Here is a 16,504-nt window from a genome sequence, read left to right as displayed (position 1 = left end):
GATAAAGGGAGCTTAAGTAAGGTTTCTGTGAGACTTGGTGACTGAATAGCTATGGAGAATGGGTGGAAAGGAAGTATTAAATGTGATTATCAGGTTTTTGGGTTAGATGGCTGGATTGATTAATTCATTCATTCAAGCAATACTTGGGACCTACTTCGTATTAGTCATTATTCTAAATGTTGGGATATAACAGTAAAACATGATGCAGTGCTCCCCTCATGGACTTACATTTCAACTGGGGGGCAAGGCAATAGGCAAGTGTGTGTGTATACACACATACACACGCACACATATATAACGTGATATGTATGATATAAAATATATTTATACATAACTCCCCCTACATTTTCTGCGCTGTGAGGAAAAAAAATAAAGTATAGTAAGATGTTGGAGAGTCACTGGAGCAAGGAGGAGGTCGATTTTCTATGTTAGGTATTGTTTTCAGGGAAGGCCTCTCTGAAAAGGCCCCATTTGAGCCTAGATCTGAATGAACTGAAGGTTTAGAGCATTCTAAGCAGAAAGAACAATAAATGTAAATGCCACGAATTCAAAATGAGTTTAGAGGTTTTGAGGAATAAAGAAAGACCAGTGTGGCCGGTGCAGAGTAAGGTGGGATGAAATGAAAAGAGATGAGATAAGAGAGGTAAGAAGGGAGCTGGTGACATAGATTCATACACCATCTAAAAAGTTTGGATTGCATTTTTCTGTAACAGGAATCCATGGGAGGATTTTGTTCAGGACATTGGCATGATATAATTGACACTATAAAAATATTACTCTGGCTGGTGGTTTGGTAGTGGGGTTCTTCACTAAGAGAGGCATTAAAGTAAGAGGAACAAATGTGTGGGAAAATATATTGAGTTAGAAGTGCTTGCAGGACATCTAATCTCTACTGCATAAATTCAGTAGGCAATTGGATATGCAAGTCCTGAAGAGAGGTTTGTGAGTCAGCATATGTGGTTATTGAAATCATGTTTTGGGTGAAGTCATTAGGCTTGGTGTTTACAGTAAAAAAGTGCAAAGCCCGGTTGCCTTGGTGACACGGTGATTTATTCTCTGTTTAAGAAGCAAATGGGTCAAAGAGATAAAATCAGTTCTGCTGTTAGGTGATATATGCATTCCTAAAAAGTTGCCATGCGGAGAGATTGAGTCTGCCTGCTTTCAGATTCTGCCTCTACACTTCCTCCTTGGGTGACCTTGGGAACGTTGTCTGTCGGTGAGTTAGTTTTTATGACTGTCAGATAGAGTTAGCTGTAGTACTTACCTCATAGGGTTATTGTGAGCATTATGTGGCTTAATGAAGTTGTGAGAATAGTGCTTGGTACATAGAATTAATGAATGCTGCTATTATTTTTAATTCTTTTAAAAAATACAAAGGACAGGTGAAATAGATAAGACTGAGAAAGACAAATATACCGTATGATTTCACTCACATGTGAATCTGAGAAACTAAACAAATGAATAAACAATCAAAAAGCAGAATCAGAGTTATAAATACAGAGAACAAATTGATGGTTGCCAGAGGGAAGGAGGGTGGGAAGATGGGCAAAATGGATGAAAGGGAGAGGGAGGTATAGGCTTCCAGTTATGGAATGAAGTCATGGGCATGAAAGGTACAGCACAGGGAACATAGTCAATGGTATTGTAATAGCATCCTATGGAGACAGGTGCGAGCTACACTTATGATGAGCATAGCATAACATACAGATTTGTTGAATAACTGGGTTGTACACTTGAAATTCATGTAACATCGTATGCCAAATATACTAAAAAAATTATAGAAAAAAATTTCTAAAGGAAAAAAATTTCTTAATGAAAAAGAATTCAAAGCCCTCAAGTGCCTAGTTGATGATCAGTATTCTTTAAATAGTAACTGATTTCCGAAGTGACACAGGCTAGATCGATTTTGTGGTTAGGGTCCCTCATGAAACGAGTAACTTACTATAGACAACTTAGTTTTTTCTTGCTGTATTCGTTGGTACCAATTGATGTAAGAAAAGATATAAGTGTTCAAGGCTGACAGCCAAGAAAGAATTCTTAAGACATCTTTGATGCAAAAAGGTGGTTTTATGAATGTGTGGGGACAGGACTCGTGGGCAGAAAGAGCTGCCCTGGAGTCATAAGGAATGGCCCACTATATACTTTCAAGTTGGGAAGGGGTTAGAGATAGCATAAGTCTATAAGGAATTTTGGGAGCAAGGTTTCCAGGACCTTGAGGCTAGCTATTGTTGGGAAAAAGTAATTTATTACCATCTAATAATAGTCATGAGACCTTTCAGATGTATATCAGTGGACCATATGCTTGGGCGATGATCGTCAACACATATCTTGAGGGGTTTAGAGATAAAGGAAATTTCTAAAGGAATTTTTATATGTTAAAGTAGACTTACAGGATCCTGGAGATTGGGCTAAGGTTGCCTTTTAGCCTTAGCAAAGTATTAACATTGGGGCAGTTGAGTCCCTAGAGGAAAGTCACTCTGCCTGTTTCAAGGATTTGTCAATGGGCTGTAGGTAGTAAGGAAATTTAACAATTTCTCCTCTGCCTTTGTTTCCCACATCACTAATTATCTAAATTTAACCTCTAAATTGCAGTTTGGTGATATCTAGTGTCAGACCTAAATTAACAATAAAGAGTGTGTCCTTGATAGAAGACTTTCTTTCTTCTGTTCTTCCCACTCCCTCTCATCTGTGCCTTTTATTCTTTAGAGTTCACTGTTCTATCAATATCTGCTCAAAGCATTTGCTAAACATACTCACACTAAGATTTGAAAGTTTAAAACTGCATTAACATTTAGATATCCACTCAGATACCAACTCTGGTGGCTACCTAGACAGTATTTCCCAATTATAAGATTCTGTGGGAAGAAATAACTGTTATGATTAATTAACGGCTTGCCAAGGGATATGTGAGGTGATGTGGAGAAGAAAGTGGCTGTGAGGCAGTGTGGGGGGCAAAGAGTATAGACTTTGAAACTAGACTGATTGGACTCATATCCATTTCTACTATTAGCTGTATGACCTTGACCAGGTTATGTAATCTCTCTGGATCTCAGATTCTTCATCTGGGAAATAGGTATAGACATTAAGTATAAACATGAAACCATAAGATATTAACTTCTCACTTCTATTTCTGGATATCACATGAAAAAAAGAGACGAATGAAATAATAAATAACCCTGAAAACTGCATTTTCAGCAAAAGTAGGGGACTGATGAAACCTGCAAACTCTTAAAATATCCTGAGAAAAGCATATACATGCCAGCATAACCACATACTTCTTAAAGATGAGGCGCATACCCTGAAGTCCTTAACCTTGAATGCTTGTACAAAACAAGTGCTACAGGATCAGGGGAAGACAGAAGCTGACTGGGAGCAAGTACAAGAAGGAAGCACACCGATAATAGCTAAATGGCTCAGTGGGGACAGGTCTCAGAACATGCACAAATCTGCTTCATAAGGTGAAGGATTCATTCTGAAGCATATACCAATGAGAGTGGATACCGGGGAAGGAGAGTAACGTGTGGCCAGCTGGGCTGGCCATAGAAGATCTCCTAGATTAGGGTGGAGTTAGAGAAGGTGAGGCTATATCAAAAAGCCATTTGAGAAGGAACCCTGGTAATGTTGAAAAAGCCTTTGGGTTTTGAAATTTGGAAGGCATGGCCTTTCTCTTCTCCCTCAGCATCCTTCTATAAATTGTTGGGCCATGAAATTGTAAGTAACTAAAAGCAACTGGCACAGCATAAACAGAAAGCTACAGTAAGGAAAATATAGGGGAAAGCAGGAAAATGAAAATGCACACATTAAAAAAAACACCTCTATGAAGGAAGATCATAAAACAGAAATATAACAACTCAAGAGAAGGAAGATATGGCAAGATGTTAAAAAGATATGAATTGCAAGCTTGTAGAACTCAGAAAAGATATCATAGGAAAAAACCCTTTTTATAAATCAAGATGAGATTGGAAGGCACACAAAGAGAGATTAGACATTATAGAAAACATGGTAAAATTAGAAATGAGAAAATCAAACAGAACTGAAGATAACATATTTTAAGTGATTGCAGAGAAATGATAGACATAGAGGATAGCAGTGGAGAGTAAACGTGCTTATGATAGGAATTTTTGAAGAAGAAAACCATAAGTATAAAATAGAACAAATATTCAAGGATATAATTCTTGAAAACTTCGCTGAGTAACTTGGATCTGTACAACAAGTGGACATCCTATACGCCTTGAAACATTTACCCACAATGGTCAATATAAAGACAAATTCCTTTTTTTTTTTTTTTTTTTTTTTAGATTTTATTTATTTGTTTGACAGAAAGAGAGAGATCACAAGTAGCAGAGCAGCAGGCAGAGAGATAAGGGGAAGCAGGATCCCTGCTAGGCAGAGAGCCCAATGCGGGGCTCGATCCCAGCACCCTGAGATCATGACCTGGGCTGAAGACAGAGGCTTAACCCACTGAGCCACCCAGGCACCCCATAAAGACATATCCTAATAAAATATGCACTTCACTTCAAAGATAAAGGACATTTCTTAGGGGCATGTTGGAAAAAAAAAAATTGAGTCACTTAGAGGGAGAACTAAAATTGGCTGTCTTCAGACTTTTCTATTCTAACATTCCACACCTATACATAGTAGAATTGTATCTATAAGATATTCAAGGAAAGAAAGTAACAGCAAAGAATTTTATATCCAATGAAATTTAAGATACAAGGCTACCAATAAACAATTCCAAAAAGTCAAACATCCAGGAAAATTTTCTATGAATGCTTCTTAAGGAGACTAATAGAGGACAAACTTCATCAAAAAAGAAATAACTGAGAAAATGACTGCAAAAGACTGCCTCTACTTACCAGAAGAAAATGTGGGAGCAGAACTGCATATAAGTTACCATATGAATTAATGTAGGAACAGTACAATCATTGACAAAGGGAGCAGAAGAAGGAAAAAAGACAGGAAGTGCATTAAGTTTGCTGATTGGCTTATATGTTGAAGCTGGGAATTAATATTATCCAAAGGTGATAAAGCAAATAAAAATACTACCAGGATATTTAATAATAAAAAGGCAAATGCTAAGAAAGCTAATTCTATTGGCTAGTATTAGATGGTAAGGGAAAAAGGAGAAGAGAGAAAAAGAAAAAAGAAACAGTATTCATAGGAAAGAAATAATAGATATGTCTAAATGAAGAGGATTAGGGACATTGTGTACATTTATAATTTTAAAGGTAACAGATTAAAAATATAAATCTTTCTAAAAGGTAATTCTAAAGCCTTCTCCCATAGATTTTGATCTGCAGTATTTTCATTTTTGCTGCTTTCTAAAAACCATGTAATTTTTATTTGTGTTTTCCGTTGACCCAAATTATTTAGGAGAAAACCTTTACATTTTCCAGTTAAAACATTTTGTTTGTTTGTTTTCTGATCTTGTTATTAAAATCTAACTTATTAGCATTGTGATTAGAGAATGGTGTCTAATTTGTACTTTATGTTTTTAAAACTTAACCTAATAACTTCTATTTAAATTAGGGAATAGAAAATAAGTGACTCTTAATCTCACAAAACAAACTGAGGGTTGCCGGGGGGAGGGGGTTGGGGAGAAGGGGGTGGGATTATGGACATTGGGGAGGGTATGTGATTTGGTGAGTGCTGTGAAGTGTGTAAACCTGGTGATTCACAGACCTGGGGATAAAAATATATGTTTATAAAAAATATATGTTTATAAAAAATAAAAAATCAAAAAAAAAAAAAAAAAAAAAAAGAAAATAATGAATCAGTATTATAGTCTGAAAAAGACAGTACAATAAGAGAAAAAACATAGACCAGTCTTAACTTATAAATATTAATGTGATTGTTTTACATATGTTATCCTTCAAGAACCCAGAAAGACATCAAAAGAATAATATATAGGGACCGGAAGAGATTATGCTGAGTGAAATAAGTCAAGCAGAGAGAGTCAATTATCATATGGTTTCACTTATTTGGGGAGATGGAGAGGAGAAGGGAGTTGGGGGAAATTGGAAGGGGAGGTTAACTATGAGAGACTATGGACTCTGAAAAACAATATGAGGGTTTTGAAGGGGCAGGGGGTGGGAGGTTGGGGGAATCAGGGGGTGGGTATTAGAGAGGGCATGGATTGCATGGAGCACTGGGTGTGGTGCAAAAATAATGAATACTGTTATGCTGAAAAGAAATTAAAAAAAAAAAGAAAAAAAAGAATAATATGTAACCATTAAGTAGATTTTATTTGAGGAATGCAAGGATGGTTCAATAATAAGACACTTACTGAAGAGCAAATTTTTAAAGACCTTTTTAAACTTAGTTATTTGTTATAAAAACTCAAATAAAATAGAATTAAAGGAAAATATATATGAAATATTTAAACACACACACACACACATATAAAATGAAGTTTAAAAATAATACTCTTTCCAGTAATATCTCCGTTAATAGTGTGAGAAATTTGTGGTATGAGAGAGCAGGGGTTATTGTTAAATGCAAGGATAAGTTTTTGTTGGGCAAGGAGCAACCCTTGTTATCATACCACATAAATATGCACTTCCTTTGTGTAAAGATAACCTATCTGGAATCTTAGAATGATAATTTTCACAATATGTGATTATATGCACAGTAAGCATTGTGATTTTCATAGGAGCAGTGTTTCTAACATAGTTAACTTCTCAGATTGAGATATGCACACCCCCAGAGGCAGATATTATTGAGCAAGAGTACCCAAAGTTAGAGACTAAGCAGATATATGTTTCAGGGGTATAAATTTTCAGCGAAGACTGGGAATAGGATAGTTAACTAATTTAGCTGGTAATTTATATTTTATATTAAAAATAGACATATTATAGAGTAAAATTAAAGTTTTTCTTAAATTATAATTATAAAATATGAGAAGTCAAGATAGTTTTTGTGTTTTTATGGGGCCTTTTTAAAATACTCCCCCCAAATCCCTGGAGACATATGTAATTCTAAACCACTGTTAGTAATGTTTTGGTGGAAAAGATTGAGAGATGCTGTCATACTGTGTCTTAGATATAAACATTTATAACATTTAAACCTATTATAAAACTACAACTACTTTATAAATAAAATCAGTGGCTCAGTGGGTTAAGCCTCTACCTTCTGCTCAGGTCATGATCTCAGGGTCCTGGGATTGAGCCCCGCATCGCTCTCTGCTCAGCAGGGAGCCTGCTTCCCACCTCTCTCTGCCCACCTGTCTGCCTACTTGTGATCTCTCTCTCTGTGTCAAATAAATAAATAAAGTCTAAAAAAAAAAAAAGACAGTTGTTCTAACTTTAAAATAAAAACACCTGAGTATTTTGTAAAGCTCTCTGCTGAGAAAATATTTTAACTGTATTGCTAGATTATGCACGAGTTATATTTGTCATTATGTTTGCTATTTATAATAAACACGAATTATCAATTATCTATTAATTTCTTATAAAAGAAAAACTAAGATGTTTCACAATATTCTTGGTTAATGTTCAAAACTTTTATTTTTTTCTTGCCTATCACAGTTATGAATTAATATTCTTTGACATTTCCTGTTGGAGATGGTTATATATGTTCAAAGATACAGGTGGGAGGTTTATAACCCCCCAAATCATAGCGGTCATATGGCTGACTAAACTGTTCTTTATCTCTAAGAAATGATTCATCATTCTTTACAAATTATATTTAATTTTATAAGACTTTAGAGATAAATGTGGCATCTGATAAAATCCTGGTGGGGAAAATTCATTAATTTAGAAATTGTAGAACTATTTGCATCGCAAGAATAGTAGATATTCAATAATGAATCAGACACAGAATCTGTCTTCCAAGGGAGATAAGCAGTATGCTATCAGTAACATTGCAATAAAAATAAACTTGGAAAGACAATAATCACATAAAATTTATATTACATAAAATCTATATTATATAACAAATATTGAAAAAGAGTCTAAAAATTGTTCAGATAAAAATTATTGTGAGGCCTGAGAAAATAATGGAAGCAAAAGAAACATGTTTCTAGAAAGAAGCAGTATGTGATCATCAATAGGAATTAAATTTCTCCTGTCTAGGAGATATCAAGATGACTGTATAGTCTTTTTAAAAAAATTTAATTTTATTTTTTCAGTGCTTCAAGATTCATTGTTTATGCACCATATGCAGTGCTCCATGCAATATGTGCCCTCCTTAATACCCACCACCCTCACCCATCCCCGCACCCCACTCCCTTCCAAAACCCTGTTTGTTTCTCAGAATCCACAGTCTCTCATGCTTTGTTTCCCCCTCCGATTTCTCCCAACTCACTTTTCCTTTCCTTCTTCTAATGTCCTCCATGTTATTCCTTATGCTCCAAAAGTAAGTGAAACCATATAATTGACTCTCTCCGCTTGACTTATTTCACTCAGCATAATCTCTTCCAGTCCTGTCCATGTTGATAAGAAAGTTGGGTATTCATCCTTTCTGAAGGAAGTGTAATATTCCATTGTATGTATGGACCATATCTTCTTTATCCATTTGTCTGTTGAAGGGCATCTTAGTTCTTTCCACAGTTTGACAACTGTGGTTATTGCTGCTATGAACACTGGGGCACATATGGCTCTTCTTTTCACTACATCTGTATCTTTGGGGTAAATACCCAGTAGTGCAATTGCAGGGTCATAGGGAAGCTCTGTTTTTTAATTTCTTGAGGAATCTCCACACTGTTCTCCAAAGTGGCTGTATCATCTTGCATTCGCACTAACAGTGTAAGAGGGTTCCCCTTTCTCCACATCTTCTCCAACACTTGTTTCCTGTCTTGTTAATTTTAGCCATTCTAACTGGTATAAGGTGGTATCTCAAAGTGGCTTTGATTTGAATCTCCCTGATGGCTAATGATAGTGAACATTTTTTCACGTGTTCGTTAGCCATTTGTATGTCTTCTTTGGAGAAGTGTCTGTTCATGTCTTCTGTCCAATTCTTTTTATGAGATTATCTGTTTTTTGAGTGTTGAGTTTGAGGAGTTCTTTATAGATCTTGGATATCAGCCCTTTGTAGTGTCATTTGCGAATATCTTCTCCCATTCCATGGGTTGCCTCTTTGCTTTGTGGACTGTTTCCTTTGCTGTGCAGAAATTTTTTATCTTGATGAAGTCCTAAAAGTTCATTTTCACTTTTGTTTCCTTTGCTTTTGGAGACATGTCTTGAAAGAAGTTGCTGCGGCCGATGTTGAAGGGGTTACTGCCAAGTTCTCCTCTAGGATTTTGATAGATTCCTGCCTCACGTTGAGGTCTTTTATCCATTTCAAGTTTATCTTTGTGTATGGTATAAGAGAATGGTAGAGTTTCATTCTTCTCTACATAGCTGTCCAGTTTTCCCAGCACCACTTATTGAAGAGACTCTCTTTTTTCCACTAGGTATTTTTTCCTGCTTTGTCAAAGATTATTTGACCATAGAGTTATGGGTCTGGACTCTCTACTCTGTTCCACTGGTCTATGTGTCTGTTTTTGTGCCAGTACCATGCTGTCTTAGAGATCACAGCTTTGTAGTAAACCTTGAAATCAGGCAACTTGATGCCCCTAGTTTTGTTTTTCTTTTTCAACATTTCCTTAGCAATTTGGGGTTTTTTATAGTTCTATACAATTTTAAAGATTGTTTGTTCCAGCTCTTTGAAAAATGCCGGTGGAGTTTTGATTGGGATGGTACTGAAAATATAGATTGCTCTGGACAGTATAGGCATTTTAACAATGTTTCTTCTTCTGGTTCATGAGCATGGAAAGCTTTTCCATCTTTTTGTGTCTTCTTCAATTTCTTTCATGAGCGTTCTATAGTTCTTTGAGTAGAGATCCTTCATCTCTTTGGTTAGGTTTATTCCCAGGTATCTTACGGTTCTTGGTGCTATGGTAAATGGAATTGATTCTCTAGTTTCCCTCTTTGTTTTTCCATTGTTAGTGTGTAAGAAAGCAACTGATTTCTGTGCATTGATTTCATATCCTGCCACATTACTGAATTGCTGTGTGGATTCTAGTAGTTTGGGGGTAGAATCTTTTGGGTTTTCCATATAAAATATCCTGTCATCTGTGAAAAGAAAGAGTTTGATTTCTTCTTTGCCAATTTGAATACATTTTATTTCTTTTTATTTTCTGATTGCTATTGCTAGGACTTCTAGTACTATGTTGAACAACAGTGGCAAGAGTGAACATTCTTGTCATGTTCCTGATCTCAGAGGGAAGGCTGTCAGCTTTTCTCTATTCAGGATATTTGCTGTGAATTTTTCATAAACAAATTTTATGAAATAGAGGAATTTTCCCTCTATCCCTATTCTTTGAAGAGTTTTAATCAGAAACACATGCTGTATTTTGTCAAATGCTTTTTCTGCATCAATTGAGAGGATTATGTGGCTCTTCTCTCTTCTCTTACTGATCTGTCCTATCACATTGATTGACTTGGGAATGTTGAACCACCCCTGCATCCCAGGGATAAATCCCACCTAGTTATGGTGGATAATCTTTTTAATGTACTGCTGGGTCCTATTAGCTAGGATCTTGTTGAGAATATTGGCATCCATCTTCATCAGCGATATTGGTCTGAAACTCTCCTTTTTTTTTTTTTTTTTAAAGATTTTATTTTAATTTGACAGGTAGAGATCACAAGTAGACAGAGAGGCAGGCAGACAGAGAGAGAGGAGGAAGCAGGCTCCCTGCTGAGCAGAGAGCCCGATGTGGGGCTTGATCCCAGGATTCTGGGCTCATGACTCAAGCCAAAGGCAGAGGCTTTAACACACTGAGCCACCCAGGTGTCCCTGAAATTATCCTTTTTGATGGGGTCTTTGCCTGGTTGGGGATGAGAGTAATGCTGGCTTCATAGAAAGATTCTGGAAGTTTCCTTCTGTTTCTATTTTTTGAAACAGCTTCAGAAGAATAGGTATTATTTCTTCTTTGAATGTTTGGTAGAATTCCCCAGGGAATCCATTAACTCCTGGGCTCTTGTTTTTTGGGAGGTTTTTGATCAATGCTTCAATCTCATTACTAGATATTTGTCTACTCAGGTTGTCAATTTCTTCCTGTTTCAGTCTTGGAAGTTTATAGGCTTCCAGGAATGCATCTGTTTCTTCTAGATTGCTTAAATTACTGGCATATAATTGTTGATAATAATTTCTGATAATTATTTCCATTTCCTTGGGGTTGTTCATGATCTCTCCCCTTTCATTCATAATTTTATTAATTTTTATTAATTCCTCTCTCTTTCCTTTTGGATTAGTTTGGCCAGTACTTTATCTATCTTATTGATTCTTTCAAAGAACCAGCTTCTCATTTTGTTGATGTGTTCTACTGTATCTCTACTTTCCAACTCATTGATCTCTGCTCTAATCTTGATTCTTTCCCTTCTTGTGCATGGGGTTCACTTAATTTGCTGTTGATTTTCCGGTTCTTTAAGATATAAAGAGAGTTGGTATATTTGGGATTTTTCAGATTTTTTGAGTGAGGCTTGGATGGCTATGTATTTCCCCCTTTAGACCAATGTGTCTTCATTCTCAATGGTTTCTATGAATAGTTGAAGTTCTTCTTTGATTTCCAAGTTGATCCAAACATTCTTGAATAGGATGGTCTTTAGCTTCCAGGTGTTTGCATTCCTTCCAAACTTTTTCTTGTGGTTAAGTTCCAGTTTCAAAGCATTGTGGTCTAAGAATATGCAAGGAATAATCTCAGTCTTTTGGTATCGGTTGAGCACTGATTTGTAACCCAGTATGTGGTCTGTTCTGGAGAAAGTTCTATGTGTGCTTGAGAAGTATGAATATTCTGTTGTTTTAGGGTGGAATGTTCTGTATAAATCTATAAGGTCCATTTGGTCCAATGTGTAGTTCAAATCTTTTGTTTCTTTATTGATTTTCTGCTTGGATGATCTGTCTATTACTGAGAGTGACTTGTTGAGATTCCCTACAATTAATGTATTCATATCAATATGACTCTTTATTTTGATTAACAGTTGGCTTATGTAGTTGGCTGCTCCCATATGGCATAAATATTTACAACTGTTAGATCTTCTTGGTGGACAGACCCTTTAAGAATGATGTAGTATCCTTTTGCATTTCTGACTATAGTCTTTAGCATAAAACTAATTTATCTGATATGAGAATTACTACCCCAGCTTTCTTTTGAGGCCCATTGACACGAAAGGTAGTTCTCCATCCCTTCACTTTCAGTCTGGATGTATCTTTAGGTTCCAAATGTGTCTCTTGTAGATAGCATATGGACGGGTCCTGTCATTTTATCCAGTCTGCAATGCTGTGCCATTTTATGGGAGCATTTAGGCCATTCACGTTGGGAGTGATTATTGAAAGATAAGTTTTTATTGACATCATCTTGCCTGTGAAGTCCTTTGTTTTTATAGATTGTCTCTGTAAATTTCTGTTCTGTGTCACTCTTGGGTTCTTTCTTCTTTTATAGAACCCCCCTTAATATTTCTTGTAGTGCTGGCTTGGTAGTCACATACCCTTTTAAACCTTGCCGGTCTTGGAAGCTCTTTATCTCACCATCCATTTTGAATGTCGGGCTTGCTGGATAAAGTATTCTTGGCTGCATGTTCTTCTCATTTAGTACCCGGAATATGTCTTGCCAGCCCTTTCTGGCTTGCCAGGTTTCTTTGGACAGGTCTGACCTTGTTCTGATGGTCCTGCTCTGTATGTAAGGAATCTCTTCCCCCATCTGTCCTCAGGAACTCTTGTCTGAAATTATGATTTGTGATTTTCACGATTAAGTGTCTGGATGTCTTTTTAGATTTGTTGATCTTGTGGTGTATCCTTTCTGCCTCTAGGACACAAACACTTGTTCCATTCCCCAGATTAAGGAAATTTTCATCCAGAATTTGTTCAACTATATCTTCTAGTCTTCTTTCTTTCTCCACCCCTCTGGGATCCCAGTAATTCTGACATTGGAATGTTTCATGGTGTCATTCATTTCCCTAATTCTGTTTTCATGGCTTCTAAGCTGTTTGTTTCAGGCCTCCTCCTGATCCTTCTTTTCTATCATTTTGTCTTCTAGATCACTAGTTCTATCTTCTGCCTTGGTTACCCTAACTATTAGAGTATTTAGATTAGATTGGATCTCATTGATAGCATTTTAAACTTCTGCCAGATTAGCTCACTTCTGCCCTTAGAGATTCTGTGTTGTCACTAATGGTCTTCTCCAACCTAGCCATTGCCTAGATAATTGTTACCCTGAATTCCCTTTCTGACATACTGTTTATGTCCATATTCAATAGTTCTGTGGCAGAGGGCACAGTCTCTGAATTTTTCCTCTGTTGGGTGTTCCTCCTCTTAGTCATTTTGTGGAGAGGTGGTTGAAGGGATGTATAACTGAATGTATCAACCACAATCCAGACAAGATGCACTCATTCTGGAGGCCAGAAGTCCAAGATTGGGTGCTAGCATGGTCTGTTTCTGGTGAGAGCCTCTTACAGTTTGCAGAATGCCAACTTCTTGCTATGCCCTCACATGGTAGAATCCAAGGTGACTGAATATTCTATGTGTAGCAAACTTACGATATTAGGCATAGGGAAAACTTTTATGTGACTTGTAAATTCCCAAAAGACTGTAAGGGAATGTAGCCTGAAAAAATACAGTTTAAAAGATTATGTGAGCTTAATTTATAAAATGATTTCCAAGTTATAAATTTTTTTGTTTGTATAAATTTGTTTCTATTTAACAGAGAAGTCATTCAGTTTTAAGTTCCAAGTTAAATAATATTCATTGGAGTAACAAATAAGATTCCTAATTGATTAGGAAAAATCAGAGAACATTTATTAAATTTGGAGTTTAGGAATATTGGTGTGTGTGCATGTGCATACACACACACATACACACCCATGGCTGCATGTATATGTATATGTGTGTCAAATTACTGAGTATAACATTTTACTCTTCCTATCCATATCTTATTACCTGGAAATTGATAGAGCATGCTTATTTTAGGGGTTACTGTTGATACAGACAAGGAATATGCTCTCATATTCAAACATTTATATAAACACATGAATGCCTAAGAGTAAGATTCTTTTTCCTTCTCTCTCTCTTTTTAATTCCAGGCATAGACATTCTTCATCAACTAGGCCTTGGAGGCAAAGATGTAAGACACCAATCATCAGTGACTGCTGTACCATCATCATCTACACCATTACCTCAGGGGGTCCATTTAACAGAATTAGGTGTCATTTTAACAAATGATACTTACATTGAATCACCTCTTTTGCAAGTTTTACCAGTCAACTTAGAACAGCCATTTACAATATTAATTGGGTTGCAGTCCCATAGAGTAAACAATGCATTTCTCTTCAGCATTAGAAATAAAAATAGACTGCAATTAGGAGTGCAATTATTACCTAAAAAATTAGTAGTATACCTTGGAGGAAAGCAGTCTGTATTTTTCAACTACAGTGTTCACAATGAGCGATGGCACTCATTTGCCATTACTGTTAGAAACCAAGTTGTCTCAATGTATGTTGACTGTGGAAAGAAATATTTTAGCAGAGAGACTCTTTTGGAAGTTCAGACTTTTGATCCTAACAGTGTGTTTACCTTAGGAAGTATGAATAATAATTCTGTCCATTTTGAAGGAGTAGTATGTCAGCTGGACATTATTCCTTCTGCAGAAGCATCTGCACATTATTGCAGATATGTGAGCCAGCGTTGTCGCCCTGAGATAAACATTCTTCATACAACCATTGTATCAGCTGAGATACTGGAAAACTCTCCTTTGCCCAGACAATTTGGTGAAAAACTGGTGTTAGAAGACACATTTACCAGAGGCAGAAGCATCCCAGATATCATAAATAATGAATCTGCAACAGTCCATAAACAACAAGGACACCAGATATCAAAGGCTCAGTCAAAGTCTCTTCATTCAAGCAATGTCTCTGCTGTGGATCTTGTAAACCATGGAATTCAGGCCAAAGAAATGATCACTGAGGAATATACACAGACAAATGTAAGCCTGTCAGCGACCCGTCATCTCAATAAGGCAAGAACAAATAGCAAGGAGAAATTTAGTTCTCTCCCAAATGTGTTTGACAATGTCACACAACATAATGATAGAGTAACTGGTTTGTCACCATTTAAGAAGATATCATCTGTTCTTCCACATATGAAACAAGAAACCATTACTGATCTCAAGAAGGCTATCACAGCAAATCTTCACACTAATGAACTCATGGAACTACAACAGATTTTAAACACAACCTTATACAGAGTGACAGATGAGCCAGCTCTGGACAATCACCTCAACCTGAGGAAAGAAGGTGAATTTGATCCTGATGCTACCTACCCCATCGCAAGTAGCTATGAGACTGACCTTTATGATTATTACTATTATTATGAGGATCTTAATGCAATACTCGAAATGGAGACACTAAGAGGGCCAAAAGGGGACACTGGACCTCCCGTAAGTTGTTGTTTCTTTAAATCTGCCTTAATGTATTAGCTTATCAAAAAGAAATCTCTAGACTGAACAGTACAGAACAGATGAGTTTCAGAAATGTATCCTGGCTATAGTGAGTGAATTTGTCGTTACTATAATGCATCCAACTAGAATGCAACACTGGTTCAAATGTTGTATTTTTGTTTTCATTGTTTTGATTGGCAGACTGAAAGGTTACTTAATTCTGGTAAAGTGATGAGTAAGCTATATGTTTTTCTTGTCCAGCTGAAATTCAATCAGGAATTCAACTGCTAAATATAGGTCAGCATTCTTTATAGACTTAATACATAGTCATGTTAAGAGAATATGAAGAAGTTGTAGTACACCAAAGAAAGATACATTAAACACATCAATTAAATTAATTATAGTCATTAAATACATCTTTCAACAAAATAATATCAAGTGGATTAAAATAGATTATAAAAATTTATTTTAGAGATAATTTTGTAGTGATTCACTGACTGGAAAAAAGAAAACCCTTGCATTATCATTCTAAATGAAATAGTATCTATTAAGAATAACATATTTCATTAAGCCTTTAATGATATGGTTCATTTACATTTATGAATTAATAAAATCTCCAGCTACCTAGTACAAAAAAATGGCTAGCAGCCCATCTGTCTATTCAATGGGAAAAAAACTCAGTCAAATCACTTATTTAATAATATATAAACAAAACTATGAGATAATAGACAGATGTTTTCAGCTCTGAAATTCTTTTGTTGTGTAGGTACAATTACAGAGGAACATTTGAAAAATTTCTAAGTCATTTAAAACTTATTTAAATCTATTTAAAATCACATTAGAAACATGTTTTTGCTTTTTTAATTTGTGTATCTTAAGTAAGGAACATATATGTGTTTAGAAAATAATTTTCTAATTACAAGCTGACTGAAATATATCTTAAAATATTTCTTTCTTTGATGAAAATAAAATTTGAGTTATTGGTTTGATGCCAGAAGCCACTGAATGGGAGAAGATTATGTCACTTGCTTAGCTTATGTTTCCTTTGTGGTTCTTTCTTGAAGTGTAAATTTATATGTATTGAACAATTTTTTT

The 16,504-nt window shown here is 35.8% G+C and overlaps 1 protein-coding gene across 2 annotated transcripts in view; it reads left to right on the top strand.

Annotated features, from left to right (window-relative positions):
• The window catches only part of COL24A1 (collagen type XXIV alpha 1 chain), a 402,120-nt gene that overhangs the window by 15,890 nt on the left and 369,726 nt on the right, over nucleotides 1–16,504 (top strand). For both annotated transcript variants that reach the window (XM_059136719.1, XM_059136718.1), the window contains exon 3: nucleotides 14,058–15,409. In XM_059136719.1, coding sequence (XP_058992702.1) covers nucleotides 14,058–15,409 — 1,352 coding nt within the window. The remainder of the gene's footprint in view (nucleotides 1–14,057; nucleotides 15,410–16,504) is intronic.

This window comes from Mustela lutreola, chromosome 10 (assembly GCF_030435805.1).
Source record: "Mustela lutreola isolate mMusLut2 chromosome 10, mMusLut2.pri, whole genome shotgun sequence".
Classification (NCBI taxonomy): domain Eukaryota; kingdom Metazoa; phylum Chordata; class Mammalia; order Carnivora; family Mustelidae; genus Mustela; species Mustela lutreola.
This window is presented reverse-complemented; position numbering and strand designations above follow the sequence as displayed.